The sequence below is a fragment of the Fundulus heteroclitus genome, unplaced genomic scaffold (assembly GCF_011125445.2).
Source record: "Fundulus heteroclitus isolate FHET01 unplaced genomic scaffold, MU-UCD_Fhet_4.1 scaffold_74, whole genome shotgun sequence".
Lineage (NCBI taxonomy): Eukaryota > Metazoa > Chordata > Actinopteri > Cyprinodontiformes > Fundulidae > Fundulus > Fundulus heteroclitus.
The window spans coordinates 1,149,062-1,172,803 of NW_023397186.1; the positions used below are offsets into that span (position 1 = coordinate 1,149,062).

Genomic DNA, 23,742 nt, shown 5'->3' on the forward strand with positions numbered 1-23,742 from the left:
GCAAAACTAAATCATTTCGCCCCATTTAAATGAGTAAGCTGTGTGTGCTACTGGCAGTTTGAGAGAGGTTGTAAAAGAAAGATGAAGCTCTAAGCAATAGAGTTGGATGTAAGAATGATAATATTTACTTGAAAAAGAATACTGTTGATATTAATCATGAACATTAATTTTAGTGCATTTTAAGTATCAGTGCTACAAACAAAAGTTACAAAAAATAAATAAATAAATAAATAAATAAATAAATAAATAAATAAGTTAAAATTAAAGGATAAAATATCAATTAAAAAACTTGGAAAACAGAATCAGCTCATCCCGACCCTCCTCTGACAGAGGAGCCGTATGATTAGACTTACAACACGATTAATCTCTAAACAGCTGGATTTACCTCCTCCAACTCCTCACAACAGCAACTTGACCGGAAATATTCCAGACCAAGGTAGCCCTGAAATAATTTAATACAACATAACTGGGCGTCGCACAGAGCCCATTAAGGAACATTGAAGGAGGAAGAAATTTGGATGTGCTCTACCCCCGCTGCTACACCATCCCGACCACCAATGGACCAGATCACTTTTCCAGAACTATAACTGACTTGATGTTATACTCTGACTAAAAAGTGTCCCTTTAATATAGTTTGAGCGGTGTAAGTCAGAGTCAGTTTAGGATGTGTCAGTACTGTTGTGCAACACATCATGGATGGTGGATTGTCTGCAAAGATCAGGTGTTGTACTCAGAGCCAATTACAGACAAGAAGGAGATGAAAGACAGAAGGCAGGGTGATGTCACCCCCGCAGCTTGATATTTATAGCTAACATGTCGCACAATCATGGTTCTGTCTGAATAAAATGGGCAAGAATGAATTCTGATTTATTAAGGAGAGAAGTGAATGGCTTCTTTAGTTTAAAATTGTTCTCTTCTGGCCTTTTACAACACATTTTTTTCAAAAGGTTTGGTAAAGTTTTTTTTGGTCTTACTATGACTTAATAAGATGAAATGCCACCGTGGCAAAGGATTGAAGTTTGTTTAGTAAGACGAGCGGCTTCGCTTGCACCAGGGATAACAGGGAGGAACACTAAAGGAGGGTGTGTCTTGCTCTGAGCTGCAGTCTTGGAGCTCCACCTCTGCTCACAGATGAAAATCCACCATGGATTAAGTGTTGGGACCTTCAGATTGAACACTTGACATTTGGGACTGATCTGCTTTGGGAGTCAATTTACAGGAATATTACCTCAAAAACGTCGGATTTGACTTCGCAGAACCTGCTGGAGTCCCTCCTGCAGCACAGGGACTATCCGAGAGTGGTATGAGAGCCGTGATTTTTCTTGACTCTTAATGTTTCAGATGTTCCATTGTTGATTTAGCAAGAGTTGCTTCAAGATCAAGGTTTTATTGTGAAATTCTTTGAGAAGAGTGTAAATCTTTTAAAATTGCATTTACCATTACTGATAAAACATTGCACTGCACCTTAAAATTGCGTAGAACTTGAAACAGGTCAGATATTTAGTTTGACGTTTTTTCCAAATGATACTCCTGTAGAACTTCAAAGCAATGCACAAATTAAGTTTAGCTTTTCCTACCCGTCCGAGATGCTAATTTCGTTGGTGTCTGCTTTTTGACTTTTGTGCTTCGGCACCAGTGAGCACAGCCTCAGGCTTATCTAAGTATATCTTCTCAGGGATTAAACTGTGTCTTAATGAGCTTTCACTAATGTCCAAGCTACAGTTAAAGGACAGCTCTTGAATGAAGGTTCTCAGTATAAGAAACCTTTGTCACTTTAGTAGAATTGTTGCTAATAATACATACTTAGACTCAGACAGACTTTATTGTCATTCAACTGCACATTCACAATGTATATTTCAGCAAAACCATTCATAACACCATGTGGTTTAGCGGCTTAATCTTAGATTTGAATTTCATTGAAATGTTCATATGTTATTCTCAGTTACACAACGACTAAAACTACAAACGTATGCTTTTTTAATAACCCAGTCAGCTGAAAACATTTCTCTTCAGTTGCAGGTTTAACACCATAATAAGGATTTTCATGAGTTCAAATGAATGACAAACCAAAATTACATCTCAGCCACTGACTGTTAAGTTCATAGTCAACTGTATTTTATTCCTCAAATATAGTACTTATATTTATTTTATAAATTGACCCAGTTAGCTAAACTACTATGAAGGGATAACTGTGTTGAGCTTTTAGTCACACAACTATATCTGCAAATTGTCCTGCTAGCATATACATTTTTCCAGAATAAAATTATCTGTAACTCCAACAAAATTCTAAATGTTCACAACTAAGAAATTATGCTGTGTTTTTAATAAGTTAATTGTCCAGAATGCAATAAAGCTTGAAGTTCCAACTCTTAATATTATGCTGTTGGGTAAATATATGCAATTTAGCTCTTTCTAACTGAAGCAGACAAGTCCTCCCCATCCAAAGCATTAATGGCGCACTATCGTATTTAAGTTAAAAACACTACCACCAGGCTTGAAAGCTGCAAGGCTCCATGAGTGGAAGAGAATGATTGACTTAGTGACTCTAAGCTCTCAAAAGCAATCAGTAACGCTTTTAACTTCACTATTTTTACCTTAGCACTGACCATCCATCCATCTATCCTTAAAAATAAATTTTTATTTATGAAGTCTTACTTTTGAAAGGATCTTACCAGATTATGATCAGCTAAAATGTTGAATGGTTTAAAGACAGTCACTGCAAAAAGACTTGCTTAGATCTTAGATTTTATGGTATGATTAATCTGATGTTTACCATGTTCTAAAAATATTTAAATTTAACCTAAAGTCTACCGAAGAGAAGGCTTTTTTTAATTTAAAGTATTAGATTTTCCTTATTGACATAAATTCATCGGGTAACAAATGCAAATGCTTTTAGACTTAAGCAAATAATTAATGTTAAAGCAAGGTTTAAATTTTGGTAGAAATTACAGAAGTTGTGCATTTTAATAAGATGCATAATATTTCCTGCTGAGCAGAAACAAGGTGAATTAAGGAAAACAACTGATAGACATTGCAAATGATGGCAAAATTCAAAACAAAAAATCTGCAATGAAATAATTATTTAGCTTAAAATTGCTGCCAACCAGGCAAATGAAAACAATGGCGGACCACCAATTGACCAGCTGTGGATAGAGATGCAACAGAAAACTAAAAGAAAACAAACTTTTTATTCAAATCTATGGATACTTTGGATGCTTCTGGAAAGTTTTAAGACGTTTTTTTTTTTTTTTTATAAAATCTACACTTTACCACAGGCATTAATTCTATGCTCCTTTCTTTGTCCTGCAGTGAGTAATATGAGGAAGCCTTTGAATGTGCTTGATCCTGGAATAAGACTACAGGACCTCCAGGGTGTTTAGACCAAGGAGCAGCATGCAAACCAACCCCTGACTTGTAGCCACCAGCGCCACCAACTCAACTTTTGGGGCGGGAATTCCAGACACTCCAGCTCTGTCTGCCAGCCTGCACCAAAACACCATGGATTTCATGCTACCCATAAGAAGTCAAGAGATGATAGCTTTCTCCTGCTCTGATCCTTTTCTGGATCCCCATGGCACCAACACCCGGTTCCATCACCAGGTCATAAAGAGGAAGCTGCGGCCTGGGCGGATTCTCGGGTTCATCATCAGCCTGGGGGCTGTCTGCACAGTTTGTTCACTGAGTGCCTTGTCACTGGCCACGGTAATGGCCACCGAGCCGAAATCAGTTGCCGAGTCCTCAGCCGATGCAGCAGTGCCCCAAAGAACTCTTCTGCAGCACCAGAACTTCTCAGCAGCGCCAGAAGACACACCGGTGGCCATGAAGTCATCCCACTTAGAGATGAATCAAGGAGACTACCCAACAGACTACTTCAGTGTGGAGGACAGACGCCAGGGCTATGTACTTCTTCATATGTTTGGAATGCTATACATGTTCATAGCCTTAGCCCTCGTTTGCGATGAGTTTTTTGTCCCCGCACTCACTGTCATCACAGAAAAGCTGGAGATTTCAGATGATGTAGCTGGAGCCACCTTCATGGCGGCAGGTGGTTCTGCCCCAGAGCTCTTCACCTCTGTCATAGGAGTCTTCGTCTCTCACAGTAATGTGGGCATAGGGACCATTGTGGGATCTGCTGTATTCAACATCCTGTTTGTGATTGGGATGTGTGCCCTATTCTCCAAAGAGGTGCTGAACCTCACCTGGTGGCCTCTGTTTAGAGATGTCTCTTTTTATATCATCGGGCTGCTCCTTCTCATCTATTTTTTCCTGGATAATCAAATCACGATGTCGGAAAGTATCAGTCTGCTGTTGTGCTACACCTGCTACGTGACATTCATGAAGTACAATTCTCAGATCGAAAGTCTCATCAAAACCAGGCTGGGCGGCAACCAGGTGGACGAGCTGGAGGCTGCTCCAAAGGTGAGCCTCCATCCATCCATCCATCCATCCATCCATCCATCCATCCATCCATCCATCCATCCATCCATCCATCCATCCATCCATCCATCCATCCATCCATCCATCCATCCATCCATCCATCCATCCATACTCCCATCCATCCATCCATCCATCCATCCATCCATCCATCCATCCATCCATCCATCCATCCATCCATCCATCCATCCATATATGCATACATACATAACTACATACATAACTACACACATACATTTCTGCAGAAAATTCTGACTTGTGTTTGAATTTTAGACCTTTTTCAGAAGCATTTATATTTTACCAACATTAGCTTTTCTTGTTGACCGTTCTTAGATGCCTGATGGGAGTCCGTGTTCCTTTTATTTGAGTAGTACAGTTCCAAACACCTGATGTTCACCAAAGGGCTTTATTTTACAGATAAAGAACTAAACAACAAATTAAAATGATAAATCAAGTATGAGACACGACAAAGTTGAATAAAATAGCAGTAGAAAAAAAAGTAAAATAGCAAAATGCAAAATACAAAACACGTCTCATGCTTTATGTGAAGCCCACTAAGTAAAACCACAGTGAAAACTGAACATGTCTTTATGGCACACAGAATGGCAACATTTCGGTTTTGGAAACCTGAGAGACCTTAAAAGCAGAAGTGAGACAGACTGGAATCTGTTTGTATTTGAATACCCTTGTAATACTGATACATTCTTATTTAAAGTTGAAGCTGTATGGTTTTTAAAAAGGCATAAGCGTTTCTGATGCAGTTGCCTTTATATAAGGCAGAGTTGCAAACTCTTCATGCTGACTAAGCCTGTACATAAACCTCCTCTTCAGTCTCTTCTTTTTCTGACCTTGTTCAGACCAGAGTCTAATAAGGCTCTTAAGAAAGGAGTGATGTAACAGTTCTGGCCCAACGTCTTCAAGTAAATCAGATTAAGATTCTGGAGACATTTGGGCCAGAATGGCACCATACAAAATAAAGGATTATATAGATCTTTCTCCTAGACAATGCTGTATATAAAGGAATGTGACCATCTGCATTAGCTGGATAAACATGCAGAAAATATTTCATTTTATGCTAGGTCTTGATGAGTGAAAGAAAAGAAAGAGCAAATTCAACTTTAGGGTTTATATGGGTCACATCCATTGTATTGTGCATCTCCTAACAAGGTCAAAGTCAGCTAGTGGCTGTGCACTGCCTGGCATCAATGTGGAATTGCTTTTATTTTTTGCACCCTTTGTCAGTTTATAACTCACTGCTGAAGGACCTACAATGAATATTAATTCTATAATATATATATATATATATATATATATATATATGTGTGTGTGTGTGTAACATAAATTAAACATGTGGGCTCATCAAGTCTGGTTGTCTTCAGTTTAAGCCTGTTGTAGTTGTCGTGACTTGGAAGATTCAGAGTATGCACACGTATATATTATATATAGGTATTGAGACTGAATTTTTAACAACTTACTAAAAGCAAAAATACTGAGTACATGGCAGAAAACAATTATGAGGAAAACCCCCACCATATCTGAATTATAAATGGCTGGGAGTTTTTCACTTGCTGCAACAAATACCTGTGCTGCTGTGCTAATGCTAACTTTTACAGCAACAACCAACACATACTTAGTTTGGGTTGTGTTTTTTTTTTCATTTATTGTTCTCCCTTGCCTCTTTTGGGTTGTGTTTAATCATTTATGTATTCTTTATTTAAAAATAAACAAATCACGAACAATAACTTTTGAAGCTGAAGTTCATGGGAGTTTTAAATTGAGGCTCTCCTAAATTTGTATTGTAGCTAGTTGTACTATGGCGCTCTTGTAAAGTTTTGAGCACATAGGAACAAGAGGAGAATGAGTTTAGAATTTATTTTAAATGCAAACAAGAATAAAAAATGTATCTGTGCATTTAAGGAAATAAAATCAATAAACTAACAATAAGTAACTCCCCACAAATTTGAAGCATTAGCTCATGAGAGTTAAACAGCCTCTGTATTAACTCATCACGTCACCTGGCTGTGATGCTGTGCTAATGTTTTTTTGGGTAAACAGGAAGACAAGGAAAGATTCAGTACATATTGCTTTTTATGGAAATCTGTCATTATCTATATGTCTTATGGAGAAAAAATCATTAAGTGTATAAAGTTTAAAACAATGCTTTTCCAACTTCCTGTGGTAACTAGCTGTGCTGCAGTGCCAAAACTCGTTTGAACATAAACAGGAATAACAAGTAGAGATTTTGTTTCAGATGTGCTATTTAGATTTTTTTCCTCCTCTAATGCAACAATGGAAACTAAACATATAAAGAGTTTATTAGTTTTGTTGACTTTGTTTATGCTTATGTCAGCTAAAGTTCCTGGTGAGTCCTTCAGTCGCCACAAAAGTGGGTTCAGGAGCAATCCTTATCTGTCTAACACTGAGAATTGGAAGAAAACATGCACTTTGGATATGCTCTCTTTATAAATAGATTTTTGAAGAGTCTTATTTGTAATCAAAGAAAAATCAAAAACAGGAGAAATACAATTAATATTTGTTTTATCCAAGTACAACATATGTCTGTTTAATTAATTTTCCAAACCTTATCGCATTTAAATGGGATTAACCAAATTCAATATATGCTATCTTCTCTTAACTACAGAAAAAAGGCTGTGAATAAAGTAATTAAGGTTACAAAATAAAAAATAAAATAAAAAAAGATTGGTTGCCCTCTAACCACAGAGCCCACCCATTATTATCGTTGCCTTTTTCAACAACTACCCTCTGGAAGACGACACAACGCTTTCAGACAATGAACTTCCAGACTCAGAAACAGTTTATATTCAGCTGCAATCAGCACATTAAACAAACACTAAATACAGTCTACACTACCTCAGACTTTGCAGCTGTCACGTTATCATCTTTATTATCTTCTAATATATGAAAGATCGAAACAGTTTTCCAAATTATTTAACTGTTTTGTCTGTGTTGTGTAATAAAGAGTTGCCTAATTTTGATGCATTTTCTTATAGAAACAAAATTGATTGTTCTGATTCTGCTGTACAAAAACATCCAAGGTAATATATATAGGTAAAAGAGATTGGAAAACAAAATTTACATGCCATTTTTCTGGGTGCAGGTACAGCATATTGATTCTTACCTAGAACCATCTGTAGGCTGAAGCTGTGGGTGCAATTTATAGACATGCTAAACATAGTTTTGGAACATCTGAGGTTATAGTTCCTGACATCCATGATGGTGTGAAGTAAAAACTTTACTGCATCTGCATAAAGTGACATGAATCATAGATTAGAGATGCTAAAACAACAACCATTGTCATTTTTCTCTCCATAAATCTCCTTAATGTGTAGAAGACAGGAAGGATTGTTGCTCGATTGCAACTGTATTGGAATAATATAAAACTGTCCCTTTATATCATAAGTTTACCAAATGATTTAGTTGGGAAAGTTTATGATTATACATAATGTGTGTGTTTTTTTAAAAGTGACAAGTGACCTTGTAGATCACCTATTTGATTTTTTGATTAACCTATTAAAATGTATACTTACATTATATACATAATACAAGGTTTAGATCATATTTGTAGAATGTATTTCTTAGTTTTAACGGTATAATTGAAGTCAAAGTGAAAGTGAGCTTTATTGTCATATTAGCTATATTCGGTGTGCAGATAGACAAACTTGTGAGGCTCTGGTTTCCCAGTGTAACATGAATACATAACATACATCACATGCAGGAAGATAAATGTAACAGACACAAAATCTGATGCAAAATAAGTCACTAATAACATTTTAAAAGATGGAAAATGTCATCGAGGGACGGTGGATCTCGGTTGTTTCTCTGTAGTCCAGAAGGAGCCATCCATCCACCCACCACTTCTACAGGAGATTTTTATGTCAGGATATCTTTGGCTGCATTCAAGCCATATAAAAACTTATTAGCCATTATTACAGGCTAATAATGCAAAAAACACATCTGAGTGCAATCTAAATCATGGTGAACCTGTTGAAATGAATAAATCACCACAGTCTTCATGTTATCGTAGTCAAGTAATTTATATTTACATAATACATCTGAGGCAATAAGGTGACAATGTTAACATTTTTCTATTTGTTACATGTTTTCAGAATCGTCTAAGCAGTAAACTCTGTATATTTAACTTTATATATAAATGCAACTGCATCAGAAAGTTGGTCTCTTTGACATTTCTGTCCTTCTGGGAATCAGCTGTTCTCCTGCTCGTCTTTCTTCAGCCTTAAGAGCAGCTTTTCTCCTTCTGTCGTCCCGGCACTTGATGTCCAGATGCCTTGCCCTCATGTGTCAGTAGCTGCTCAATAATCCCTCAGGTTAATTCTTCCCAATCCCATTAGAGCCACTAATAATAGCCAGATGCTCCCTGGGGGAGAAGGAATCATCAGATCCCCTGAGAGAAAATGTCTGCGTGCTCCTTATGTCTGTCTGCAGTCTAGCTCGAGACATGGTGTGGTTTTTCATCTTTGGGCCTCAGCTCTGAATATCTTAGCTGAGTTTGCACTGCTTTACTGGGGTTAACGGGGGCTTTGTTGTGGAAGGCAACAGAGTTATGTGCAGGTTTGCTCTATGATGGCAGTAGAGTCAGCAATCCTCTCTGATCCCTGATCAACTGCTTACCAGCTGTGACGACAGCAAACACAGTGCACCACACAGCGGTGTGATGAAGCAGACTGCAAAAGAAAATATAAAGATGAGTTTTAGATTGCAAAGCACAGTTTGGGTTCCCTTTAAATAAACCTAGTTGGAGTTTAATTAATCAATTTAGTTCATGAATTACTCCAGGAGCACCCGATGCCATTGGTTTGAAGGGGAACTTTTTTTTTTGTTAAAATCGCTTTTAAAACACAAGGTAGATATGAATTGTGGGCAGATGAGGTTATGGCTTGGTGAGCTGATGGGGGAGGGGGTTGTTGCCGGAGTTCACACGCAGGGTTGAAAATTAGCAATCTAAAAGTGGCGATCCCCGCGGATTAATCCTAGATAAGTCGCACAGCTCGACAGTGAGGTGGACGAGGGGTAGGAGACTCAGAGAGAGAGAAAGTTGATCTAATTGCACCTCAGTGGCATGATAGTAATCAGGATGAGGGGGGAGCGTGGTGTAAAGCTGCTGACCCCTGGTCAGCACTTTTCACCTCAGTAGATTTATGCCTTATGAAGCGCCCCCTGCCTGGAGAGGCGAGACCACCAGACTGAAGTGGCAGCTCAGTGCAAAGTAGGGAAACAACATTGGTCGGTGTTTGCCTTGTTCTGTGCAAATGTGGACAATATTTGACCATGTGATGATTATTTTTAGAGGGATTTTGTTCAGTCAATTTTGGACCTATTTTACTTGGAATTTGCAATTTTTATAGATGAGTTTTTTTTTAAACAAATCTTATAATCAGTTGAATTCATTAATTTATATTGAACATGAAAGACAAAAACAAAGCAAGAACAAAACTCAGACATGCAAAAGAGACAGTTCAAAAAGGAGTTTCCTAATTTGTGTACAGCCAAAAGAACAAGTAGAAAACATCTCTAAAACCACCCTCAGCTGTTCACCTCCTGCATTGTGTGTGTATATATATATATATATATATATATATATATATATATATATATATATATATATATTATGAATTTATATTTATATTTTATGAATTTATATTTAGGTATTACTTCAATCCATCACCCAAACTATTCTATAGATCCATCTAACAAATTGAAATACACACAAATTTTTAGTTGTACAAACACATAGTTTTTTTTTTTTTTTTATTCTCCTTGCCTTCTAGATTATAAGCCCCATCTATAAGTCTCTAAAATTTTTTTGGGTATTGCCTGGAAGTCAATCTTCTCTTGGCCTGAGCATATTTTTGCCTTTTTGAGTTTGATCCAATAGATGAGTTTCAGTGTTGCTGGGATAACATTGTTATTTTCAGTTTGTTGATTATCACCTCAGCAGGTAATTCTAAAATGGTTGAGTAAAGACCCAGGATGTACTATAGCGGAAATCTGTTGGTTGGTAAACATTTCAATATGCTTTTTACAGTGTTTTACTAAAGTAGCTCGCTTTTCAACATTTTGCCACATTATAACCACAACCTACAGTTTTATTGGTATTTTATGTTATAGACCAACACAAAGTAACACATGAAGTTCAACATTCTTCCCTTATAAAACTCCAAAACGTGCGCCACGCGTTTGTATGCTGTCCCCCTTTTTCTGATAGCCCTTAGTGAAATCAGTGTAACCAATTTCAGTCATTCGAAATCTGAATTTGTGAAGTGGTGTCCACCTATGTGTAATTAAATCTGTGTCCACATAAAGCTGTTCTATCCGCAGGTGTAACCTGTCGACAGGGCAACGGTAAATTGTGCACTTCACCAATCTGTGCTTTTTAGAAAATTGGCATGAAGAAGAAGCCCATAAGAAGTCCTGTTTGAAGTTTGCTACAAGTTAGGCAGAGGATACATAAACAGGCGAAAAAGGTTCTCTGATCAGATGTGAATAAAACAAAAGGTTTTGTCCTGCATGGGTAACGTGTGGTGAACACTGCACATAAGCCTGCAAACCCTATCACAGTGTGAAAAAAATGGTGGCAGCAGGATCATGCTTTGGAGACGCTTTTCTTCAGCATGTTCAGGGAAGCTGGTCTGAGACGATAGAAAATATGAAAGATAAAGATACATTCGGGTAAATTCTGTATGGAATCTTGTTAGAGGCTGTAAAGGACTTGAGTCTTGGATGGAGGCCCACCTTCCAGCAGGAAGAAAAGCAGCACATTTGTGTATTAAAATGGTGCAGGCAGCGACCAGACATTGGTGAATAAATGGGGGAAAGGACTTCAAAACTAATATTCACAGACAAAGGCAGGTTTTGACATAGATCATGCAGTTGCTCATTAAAGACATCGGATAAAAACAAAATTTATCAGTCAGATGAGCCCTAAACAAGTTTTTTATTGCTTTCATGCATGTGCAGTCAACAGGAAGATGTCAATACCTGGTTGTTGCTGATTATAGGTAGACTAGCTTACGTGCTCAGTGCATAACGACACTGCATTTTATTCAAGCCCAGAATCTCCGATAATTTCCTGAGTTTTAATTGGTTGGGGGTGCGGCAGAAAGAGGAACTCGCAAGCAGTGCCATTGATACAAGAAACAATATTCTACCATTCTACCATCCATATTGTGCCTCACTCAGTTGACCTGGTTTGCGAAGAAGAATGGAAACAAACTTAGTACTTAAGACACAAATAAATGGTAGAAAAGTGAAGACTTGAAACAGCAATGGCAGCTAAAGGTGATTTTACAAAGTATTGACTTGCAAGGGTTAATATAAATATAAACCAAACAGCAGTAGTCCTGAGGTGGCCTTTAAGAATATCTTCTGCACAGGGTAAGTGGTATATATATATATATATATATATATATATATATATATATATATATATATATATATATATATATATATATATATATATAAATAACTGTGGGATTTTTACTAATACTTCAAATCTTCAGGGTTCACAAAAGAAGCTTAAAGGGAGAACAACACTTGATTTCCTTAAGTAAAGCAACAGATCTATATTGGCATCTACAGTAGGTTTATTCCTCTTCTCCTGATGATAGCCTGTGCATCCAATCTACTTTTATTTATCCTTCCTCTTTAAATAATAAAAATAAGGTTTCAGACAATATTTTGAACCTTAGGATGACAACAATCTGTGGGATTTACTGATTAGATCTCCTATCAGGTTGGCTGCTATTGGTAAAATAAGCAAATTTATAATTTAATATACATGTATTTAAGCACCTTTCCCCCCCAAAAAAACGTTTTCAAATATATCTAGTATTGATTGTACAGTACAATTTATGTGACTGATGTAAACGCATGAAACAACTAGAGTTTTATTGCAGCTGTCTCTGTTTTAACTGTACGGCAGCCATATTTGGTTTTGTTGGTTTGGTGGGAGAGCTGAGGGACCACAGCATGACTTTCTGAATACTTTCTGGTGCAGCAAGTCAACAGCACTGACCCTGGACTTTAACATTAAATGCCTGCAATCTTAATGAAATAATTTGCTACTGTACGTTACAAGTTTTCTTTATTGCACAAATATGGACGCCAAGAGAGTGTAACGATGTAGGACAGCGGTGTCCAAAGTCAAGTGTGTTTTAGATCTGACCCTGCTCCAGCACATCTGATTCAAATGAGTTATTTACCTTCTCAGTCTGTCATCAAGGTCTGCAGAGGCCTGATAATTAAGCACTCGACGGGTTAAGTTGTGTTGAACCAGGACACAAACACATCATGCTTAATTGTGTATAGGTCTGATTTTCTGGTTTTAATTTTTCTATGGATTCTCCTTTGGTGCCAGGTGATAACTGTAGGCTCATGCATATTTTTTCTCTTCAAAGCAAGCTTTCATAACTTTAGATTGCCCAGGAATTCATTTTAAAAAAGAAAAAAATCAGCATTTGTCATTACAATTGTACATTCCAACAAAATTTGTCTTCTGCATTTAACCCATTCTTTAGGGAGCAGTGGGCAGCTTTTTTATTTATTTATTTAGTTAGTATACTGTTCAGTCTTTTTCTGGGGAGCGCTGATTTTAAACATTGTTTCTTGATACTAATTTATTAACAGACTAAAAATCAGTAAAACTGATCAAAGACTGACCTTCATGAGCTGTGGCGCCAACCCAAGGTTGTACCTGGCAGTATTTCCCATCTTCCATGGGATTTGAGGGCTCACTTTAAGTGAATAAATGGATTTTAGCCCGACTCTTACCTGCAGTCAACTTTAAACAAGTTATGAATCTGATATGGAAAATCAAGCCATTAATATTAAAGATAAACTTCAGTTACATTAGGTTTTGTACTTTTTTAGTTCATTGTACTACCGATCGCAGGTACAGACCTAACAGCAGGGGGTGCTGTTGTCACATTAAGAAAGCCTGTATTTTCTGGACAAAAAAAGCAAGGCTTTCCATCGAATGCTAGAATGCCAATAAATATTTTTTAAGAGATTATTGAGAAGGCTATAAATAAATTGTGACACACATCTTTAATAAAATAAAAGCAGATTAACACCTTTTTTACCTTTTGAAAAGTATGGTACCTCTTTTACGCAGTCTTTTTACCTTTTGAAAGATTCATGTAGAGCCAGGGATATGAATAATATTGTCCTTAACACCCGTCATTTGTGGTTTTATGGAGTTTGTGCTGCAGATCTGAAATGCAAACTGTATCCTTAAATTAAATATCCAGAGTCCATGATATCTGCAGTGAAAACAGATTATCTTCCAGTGGTATTTTCACTTTGTTTTGTGATCATAAGCACATTCCGTTTTGATTTAGCGTTATGAAGAGGTGATGAAGTCTTGAGTCTTTGTCCTAAGAGAACAATTAATTGTGCTTTGTTAACTAAAGTCCCATAATCTGGCTCTCTTTCCAACTGGAAGCCACAGTATAATTGAAATCACCTGTCAGCCTTTTTTTGTTGTTGCTTGATTGTTGCTTTATTTTTAGTTTGTGTTTTAAGGTGAAATTTTGTAATACCAGAGAAACAGTGTCGTAAGCTAACAGTATTTTGCAAGGCCAGTATTGAAACTATTTTATTTTTTGTTAATTACTCTTAATTGATCTTTTAAAATCTTATGTTTAAAACTTTGTTGCAGTCATGCCTCATAAGTGCACATACTATCATGTAAAATATCTGTATTTTATTCAAATAGTTCCTCTTTGCTCAACAAGAGCTATTTAGCTGACAAATATACAAACATAATGTTTCCAGACTGGTTAATGTGTGATTTGATTATTGTTTTTTTTTTTTTTTTTGTCCTCTGTAAACCTAATGAGTAAGGGCTATAAAAAAACCACACTATTTAAATGTATTCATGGATTTACTTTCTCTCTTCATTTTCAAGGTAAAGGAACCAGGAGACGATGAGAACAAGTTGACTGTAAGTTTGTTTTACATGTCTCTGTTGAAGTATAATAAAGTCTATTTTAAAGGAAAACTGCTTAAACATGTCAAAGTTACCTATTTGTTGTTGTTTTCTAATAATGATGTAAAAGTATGTACCTTAAATATATCCTGCATCTGTGGTTTGATTTTGATTTTACAGGCCAAACCCCGACTGCAAAGGGAAGGCAGCTGCGCATCTCTGCACAACTCTCTGATGAGAAACAGCATCTTCCAGCTCATGATACACACACTGGACCCCCTCAGTAATGAAGGCATGACTCGAACAGAGAATGCAAACATCATCTCAGATCTGATAGCTCTCTGCTTAGAGCAGAAATGAAAGGCTCTTCCCTAACTTGGAGCATGCTCCACTTCTCTTGTGTAGTTCACGAACGCCATGCTGATCTGACTGAAAGATCTGTGTCGTTTCCTTCAGGACAATTTAAGGAGAAGGCATCCATCCTCCACAAAATGGCCAAAAAGAAGTGTAAAGAAGATGCTGCCACTGCCAACGGTGTAGGTGTGTAGCAGCAACAAACTCATACTCTGGCCGGCTGATTTGTTTCTTGATTACTCATCTGTTTCTTTGTTTTTGCCTTTCAGTTGATAAAGCCCCCTCAAATAGTTCAAAGGTTGCCGTGGAGGTCACGCCGCCCATGAATGGAGTTGTAGGAGGACTTGAGGTATGTTTTTCTCTCCACACCCATCTGTTCATTCTTCACGCAGTAATTAAACAACATCTTTGCATAAATGTACATATTTGCCCCAAGTCTAAAAAAAGCAGGGGCAGGTGTAATGTGGATGCTTGCTAAGAAGACAGTACTGTTTGTCTGACAGTAATATTTGTACATTATACTATGTCATATATTTAACTTCTCCTTAGGAGGGTGAAGAAGAGGAAGATGAAGACCAGCCTCTGAGCCTGGCCTGGCCAGATTCCCTGAGGAAACAGATCACCTACCTTCTCATCCTGCCCATCATCTTACCCCTTTGGCTCACACTGCCTGATGTCAGGAGAGAGGTGAGTAAAACCACGTTTGTCCTGCAACATTTACTCCTGGATACAAGTGGCTTAAAATGAGGCTCAGACCGGGCTCAGCCTTAGAGATAGGGTGAGGAGCTCTGGTATCTGGGGGGAGCTAGAACTGGAGCTGCTGCTTCTCCACATTGAAAGGAGTCAATTGAGGTAATTCGGGCATCTGATCAGGATACGCTTCCCTTTTGGAGTTTTCTGGGAACGTCCAACTGGGAGGAGATCCCTGGGGAAGACCCAGAACTCGCTGCAGGGACTATATACATCCCGTCTGTCATGGAAACGTCTTGGGATCCCCCAGGACGTTGCTGAGGAGAGGGATGTCTAGGTTTCTCTCTAGGACTAGTTGCCCTAACAACCCAATCTCAGACAAGCAGAAACACATTGATGGATTTATTCAACGTGAAGTTACAACATACTGTACTGACATTATCCAACCCTCGATGCAAATTAAGTTTGGTGGCAAAGTTCAAAATTCTTTAGGTGTTTGTGATAAATAAACTACTAAGGAACAATTAAAATAGTCAAATTAAACAAATTTTAAATGTATCCAAATTCCACATTTATGAGTCTGGTTTGATCTCAAGCACATGTTGCAACCAACTAAAGGCTTTATTAGTAGCGTCCAGTGGGCCTGAGATGGAACATCTTAATGACCCCGACTGAGTCCAAAGAATTGTCCAGAAAGAGCAGAGACTGAAAAATACCTTCCTCAAGACTTGGTGGCAGCATCAACTGAGATTTTAGTACCTACAGCAAGGCACATGCCATATGCTGAGGCTCTCCTTACCTGAATTCTAGGATGTGCACACCTTATGATCCAAAAACACAATCTTCTCACTACGATGGAAATAAGCCAACACAATTCTGTTCTTTAGAGTGATGAATCTAAACAGGAATTGTTCAACTTTAAGGGTCAGAAATATGGTCTAAAAGAAATAGAATGAAGCATATGCTGAAAATAACACCTTACCTACTTTAAAGCATGGCAGTGGCTCAGTGATGCTGTGGGGCTGCTTTGCCTCCTCTGATGCAGGAAACCTGTAGCATGTGGAAGAGAAAAGCGATTCAATCAAAAATCAGGAAATTCTTGCAGAAAATATCATGCATTCTCTGAGAAAGCTCAAACTTAAACATCACTGGACTATCAAACAAGACAATGATTCCTCTCATATCTTAAATTCCACTTAGGCTTAGTTTAGGGAGAAGGCCTGATAGGTACTGAAGAGGCCACCATGGTTGCCTGACTTAACTTCTTTGAAAATCTTCCATTGGATTTGAAAAACGGCCGATGTAGCAATAAAATGTTGCAAGTTACCCCAGAAAAATTAATAAACTGGAAGCCTTTGAGGCGAGAACTAAGATTTTTTAGGAACACTGTCAGAAGCTTGTGTTTGGCCGTGTTTATAGTCAAACATAACTACAAAAAGGTGCATTAATAAGCACCAAAGGTGTTTATTATGCATGTGTTGAACACTGCAGGAGTCAAAAGATATGCCTTTCTCTTGTTGAAACTGATGAACTACTTGTGATATTTTAACTTTTCTTCTTTGACTTGTTCATTGCACACTCCTACTAGTTTGAATATTTTGCCAATAAAACAAATTTGTAGTTGGGGTCGAACAATATCGGATGCACCTGTATGTTCCCCATATATTAGTGATGCACAACATATTAACTGTAAATATTCAATTCAATTCAATTTATATAGCACCAAATCACGTCATCTGAAGGTACTTTACCAATTCAAATGTCCCCAATTGAATTATGGCACATGCAGCATTATTCTGCTCCTGAACAGCAGGCTCCTGAGAGCACTTAGACACAGGACAATCTGCATTGATGATGGCTTTGCAGCAATTCCTCATACTGAGCATGCATGAGGCAACAGTGGAAAGGAAAACCCCCCTTTAACAGGGAGGAAACCCTCCAGCAGAACCAGGCTCAGTGTGAACGGTCATCTGCCTCGATTGACTGGGGGTTAGAGAAGACAGAACAGAGACTTCAAAAGAGCCCCAGAAAGCACCAATTGATCAGGATACTTTCTATTTTATAGGGTAGTGGCAGATTATCTGCCTCGAAAGTTTATTAAAGACCCTGCTAGTGGGTCCGAGACAGGACCTAACAATATTACCAACTTATATTTTTTAAGAGCTCTACGAATCTTGGAATCACAGTCAGTATCAATCATTCAGCATGACTCATGGGGGTTTATTGAATTGGCTGAAGATTGAAAATTTGTCTCAGAGGTTGTTGTTGTTTTTTTCCCCAGACATCTGAAAGGTTCTTTCCGATCACTTTCCTTGGATCCATCTGTTGGATTGCTTTCTTCTCCTACCTGATGGTGTGGTGGGCTCACCAGGTACTTGACAAGCACAGATACACTCAAACATAAAGACGAGACTTGATTGGTATCAAACACGCATCACATTAGTTCTGTACTCTGATCTTTTCTATCTCTTGTAAAGTGCGGCCATGAGGGTTGTCAGTGTATTATTATAGCAGCGAATCCGGATTAAACACTTCTCTAGATCAGCCTGTAGAACAACATTTTGATGCAGAAGTAGAAGAACAGACGTGAATATAAGGTAGTTACAGATGTGTGCCTCAGTATTTCAGTTTTAGAGGAAAAACAGGCATTTATTATAAAAATATTGGTAGACTTAGACTTAGAGACTTAGACTTAGACAACTTTATTTGTCATTTTGTATGCACAGAGTGCGTACAGAACGACATTTCGTTGCATACAGCTTTGTAAATTTCAGTAAAAGTTAGATTACAGTTTTACGTGCAGCAGAGATTTAAAAGTAAACATAGATTTAAAATACACTATAAAAAATAAAATAAAAAATACACTATAAAAACTATTGAAATGTAAACAATACAGGAGAAGATTAATAATAAGATTAATATTCATTTTTAGGAGCTGTCAAGGAACTGAATGTTTTGTTGAAAGTCCTGTGATAATTTAAATTCATAAAGTTGTTGGCTTTGAATCACCTGGCAAAGGAGTCTCCTAGGCTTTATGAAATATCGCTGATACAGTTGTACCATTACCAAGTCTTAAGCTGTGCTATTACTGTAAATTGTAAAAAAAGAAAAGTTGTCTAAGTCAGAAGCCTCAAGGAACACCTCTGATTTAATTAAACTCTCAATATTTGCTCTATTCAAGGTTGGAGAGACTTTCTGGATAACAGAGGAAATCATGGGTTTGACCATTTTAGCAGCGGGCACATCCATCCCTGACCTGATCACAAGTGTGATCGTGGCACGAAAAGGCCTTGGTGACATGGCCGTGTCCAGTTCCGTGGGCTCCAACATCTTCGATATCACTGTCGGGTAAGTCCTCCGGTAAACACTGACAAATCATCTCTAAATAAGACATCTGTGAAAACCTGACCACCTCCCTTCTGCTCTGCTCCACCAGTCTGCCATTCCCATGGCTCCTCTACAACATCATCAATGACTTCAAGCCAGTGGAGGTGAGCAGCAACGGCCTGTTCTGTGCCATTGTCCTCCTTTTCCTCATGCTCCTCTTTGTCATCATCTCCATCGCGGGTTGCAAATGGAGGATGAGCAAGTTTCTGGGCCTTCTCATGTTCCTGCTTTACTTCGTCTTCCTGGTCGTCAGCGTCATGCTGGAGGACAAAGTTATCATGTGTCCGATCACCATCTGAAAGAGGGACTCCTGACGAACTAAAGGTTTAAACTTGCTCTTCAACAGTGCAACGACAAACTGCCTGTTCTACGTCTCAAATGCTCGTCACACAAACTGTACTGTACACACATATGTAAACACATGCACACACTCACAAGCTGTTGATGTGGATCAAGAAGGAGTTGTGATGTAAATCAACTTTGCTGGTTTAAGCTGTTGCATCATAGCTATTTCACAAAGCCATGCAGGCCTATTCTTTTTAGGCCACCCAATGAGGAGACTTTCTCAGCACCATGTGACTAAATCTTGCAGTCGGGACTGACTGAGACCTGCTGAAACGATGAATGGAGATGAAATGGAAGCTGGATGTCGGGAGAAATGTCTTGTTTTAAATGAAGGACAGAGACTGTACAACAGTGGAAGAAGAATCTCTACCACTCAATGAAGAAATTAAGAATATAAACTTGATATGTACACTCAAAGAGACACGTTGCTACTGTTTAAATGCCAGAGGAGCTTTGACTTTGAGGTCAAGGAAACTGTCATGGAAAAAAACAAGAAAGGCCAAGGTAATTTCTAATTTTGATAGCTGCTTTGTAGGCTTTGAGATGTTAACAGTATGCAATACTTGATATTTTACTCTGCAATGTGATAGAAAGAAGAATACAGTTGCTTGTCAATGATTTCACAGTGCTTTCAGACAACACTTTATGTTCATCCCATCCATAATATGTAATGGATTAAATATCAAATAGTTTAAACATAACTTGTTTTTTTTATTACATCTTCCTATGTGTGCTGAAAAAAATAATTTGAGCGTATCTGTCTTTTTGGAAAACACATGATGGCAGAGATGTATTTTTTTTAATGGGCTGACCACCCAGGGCGTCATTTCACTGGGGGCAGCTTGACCATTGCATGTCCAGTCAGTGGGGAGTGGGTGCATCGATGTGAAGTTACAGTCTATGCAGCTCAAGAAAAAACTTGCCATTTACTGGTGGAGGGTAAATTTGCTAAAGCTGTTGTTGGATCTGAAGTTTTCTAATCTGAGCTAAATTAAAGGGGTCTTTATACTCTTGTTTTTAAGGAATCTGGACTACATTTGATCATCTTTGTTCAAAATATTAAAAAAATGCTCAAAATTGAGCTGTATTATTCTGCAATAAATAGATATATTTTAAAACATAGATTGAGACTTATGAAATGTTTAAATTATATTTAAAAACATACAAAAAAGTTATGGTTTTTTTTTTTTGCATTTGGGCCACCGCAGACTGAAACAAGCATGAAAACCCCCAATATATGGGCTGGTCAAAGCTGGACTGAAATATTTTACTGTGATTAAAGATTATTTAAATTCCAATTTTGAATTGTGAGACCATTAATCTGTTTGTGACTCCTAAACAAATGTGCATTGGGTGCAGAAGGAAGGGGTGTCCCAGGACGCCCCTTCTCGTAATAACTGCCACTGAGTGATGGATAAAAGGTTAGCTCCCACTGTCGTGTCGTTCTTGTTTAACTTTTTAACACTTTTCTTCAGATTAGAGATTAATGAAAATATTTTTTAAAAATCTCATCAACAGGTAACTCTGATTTTAACCTGCTATCCTGCTGTAAAACAGACTACACATACTGTAATTTTATTCCAATGTTGTTGAATTTCTGTAAGACAATGACTTAATTGCCATTTGAAAGAGGATGTAGTGTTCTCGTGTGCGCTTTGAATCAGGAACGTCTCCAGCTGTGACCCAGCTACGGCTGCGATTGGAGTTAAATGTGATGAAACGACGTGTGCATGTAGACAATCTCAGTCTTTTTCATCTTTTCTTTTTAAATGTACACAGACTTTCAAAAGCCTAAAAAAGTTATTATCTACAACCAATCAAAAATACTTTAATCATGTAATGATGTTCTATCAATTAAAATGGTGTTGTTGTTCTACAATAAAACAATCCCTTTCTGTATTTGCATTATCTCTCATTTATTGGGATTTGTTCATGTATTTAGTATTTTGATGAAGTTTTTTGAAGTGCCAATAAAAGCATCAGAGACTCAACATGATGTGACAATAAATAAAAAACGAAATAAACGCCCTCGGTTAAAAGATATGTTAAGTAGTGTTTCCAGTTAAGGCCTTGAGGAACCAGAAAGTTTGTTTTCTAATGTTTCTGTTTATGATGGAAAACATTTTATTATTATTATTATTATTATTATTATTATTATTATTATTATTATTATTATTATAGACCCAACACTCTAACCCCAGAAAATAATAAAACTTCTTCAGCACCTTCATTTTCCAAATAAATATACAAATTGTTCAGATTGTACCACTGTACCCTCCACAAATTAATTGTGATTTTTAAATTTTTTTGTTGTTGTAAGAAATAGGACATAAAATCAACTGGTAACTCAGAATATTTCAATTGGGGAAGTGGGGAGTTTGATTTGGAAAAATTCATAGGAACCCTGGGTCATAGACAAAAAATGTGTAGAAAAGTTTGTGTTTTTTTTAAAGGAGACATGAACCATTTCTGTTTATGTGTTTTTGTTTCTGTGATGCAAACTGATTTATATTACTATTTATATTAAACTAAACGTTTTATTTGTTTTTGAACTAAAATTGCACAGTAGGCATTTGTTTTGCTTTTTCATTATTAAATAGCTAAATTACTACTATTTTACTATTCATTATTAGATATAAACAAATATAATACATTTGTATTCACATTTTGCCCAAAACTTATTTACATTTCCCCACAGTTTGAGTTTGAGGGGTTTGATTTTAGGGTAATACTAATAAAGTTGTTTGTAAATTGTAAACTGAGATATGTCATTTTAACCTCATAAAGTGAGTTCTAGCCATGCCACCTGCAGTAGTTTACTGTGCTGTTTTCTAATAACCTGGTTCTTACCTAGCTTCTATATGCAGTATCTATTTTTTTTGTTTGTTTGCTTTTTTATTAGGTTTGGTTTAATATGACTCATGTGAACGTGAGGAATACAGCTGCATGAACGAGTGCATAAAAAAATATCCCAAAAAATCTGCAGATTCAGCACCATGATGAATAGTAAATGTATTACCATTTCTGGAATAATATTTATGCAACATTTGAATCCTGCTGTAAAAGCATGTTTTATTATCTCTGTAAAATATGTCATAAGTTAATAAATAAAAAAAACCCTAAGAGAATAATTTTATTTATTTATTCAACAAGCCTTTCTTTTTTGCAAACTAATTAAACTGGTGAGTAACTAAAAAAAAACATTTACAGCTGGTACCTGTATTGATATCATTATTATTGTGGATAATACATGAAGCATAAATTAAGCTTCCTCATGTCATCAGTCTGAATTGCAGTGTCATCTATAAGTTTTGTGCAGAAGCTTAACTTTGACACAAGCTTCTTACAGAGTTATATGTGGCCTGCTGCCATAATCGGCACGATGGGGCAGAGATTAACTGGACCTCTGAGGACAGCCAGAATACTCACCTGTTCACCTTTTTATCCACATGCCTGTTCAGTGACATCTAAGGACATGAGCTGTCCTTGTCGTCCAATGGACAGCAGAACAGACAAGAGTATGTTACCCTGTCAATTAGCTTCTCATGTGAAAGACCCCCCTACGTATCCATAAAAAGGTTGAAAAGTCTTTCCAGGCTGAGGTTTTGCTAATTCCAATTTTTTCTATAAGCAATTTATGCATTCTCAAACAAACCAAACAAGACATGAGGTGCCCTACGAAACTGTACAGAAACATTAAACTCAACCACAAACTGGCAGAATAGGAGGAGCATGGCAAGACTGCAATCCTACAAAGTCATGACCTAATCTGACAAGCTGAGCGAGGAAAAGTAGCCAAGAAACTTCTGGTACTCCTAGAGGAGCTGCAGATATAACTCAGGTGGGATAAACTACTGAAAGGACAACTCTTCTCTGTGGATACCATAAATGCGCCCTTTGTGGATGACTAGCAATAACAAAGCTATTGTTGAAATAAAGCCTTGAGACGTCCTGTCTAAAGTTTGCTACAAGCTATGTAGGGGAGACAGCAAGCATTTAGAAGATTTTGAAGAAGGTGTGATGTTGAGAGAAAACTACTGATCTCTTTTCCTGACCATTGCACATCACTCTAAACACACCATGATGGTGTTTAGAGTGATGTGTCTAGATAGATAGATAGATAGATAGATAGATAGATAGATAGATAGATAGATAGATAGATAGATAGATAGATAGATAGATAGATAGATAGATAGATAGATAGATAGATAGATAGATAGATAGATAGATAGATAGATAGATAGAGTCAGTGGTGGCCTAGTGTTTAGTGGAGCCAGCTGTTTATGTCTCTTGGAAAAGCTGCAACGTTTGCCGGTTCAAAGTCTGTCATTCTGGGTCCCTGAGCAAGACCTTTGACCAAAAATTGCTCCCTCCCTGCACGCCACTTAGTGTGGCAACACATTGCTTCCTAAGGGATGGGTTGTATGCCGAGAAAAAAAAAAAAAATCCCCTCTGTGGGACTATTACAGGAATTTTCTTTTTATATAGTTATTTTTTTCCCCCACTACTGAGTTCTTTTGTTGGCAGCCCAAGGAAAGAGCAGAGTCTTAATTTCCAGAAGACAA

The 23,742-nt window shown here is 37.3% G+C and overlaps 1 protein-coding gene across 2 annotated transcripts; it reads left to right on the forward strand.

Annotated features, from left to right (window-relative positions):
• The first annotated feature begins 1,133 nt into the window (after positions 1-1,133).
• On the forward strand, positions 1,134-22,251 carry slc24a2 (solute carrier family 24 member 2). 2 transcript variants are annotated; one of them, XM_036134108.1, is made up of 10 exons: positions 1,134-1,301; positions 3,310-4,419; positions 14,381-14,416; positions 14,582-14,693; positions 14,807-14,941; positions 15,025-15,104; positions 15,305-15,442; positions 17,727-17,816; positions 18,627-18,793; positions 18,882-22,251. In XM_036134108.1, the coding sequence occupies exons 2-10, from the start codon at positions 3,499-3,501 to the stop codon at positions 19,129-19,131; spliced, it is 1,929 nt and encodes a 642-aa protein (XP_035990001.1). In that variant the 5' UTR covers positions 1,134-1,301; positions 3,310-3,498; the 3' UTR covers positions 19,132-22,251. The 2 variants fall into 2 exon arrangements, with proteins under 2 accessions (XP_035990001.1, XP_035990002.1); XM_036134109.1 differs by having other exon boundaries at positions 14,858-14,941.
• The last annotated feature ends 1,491 nt before the right edge of the window (positions 22,252-23,742 follow it).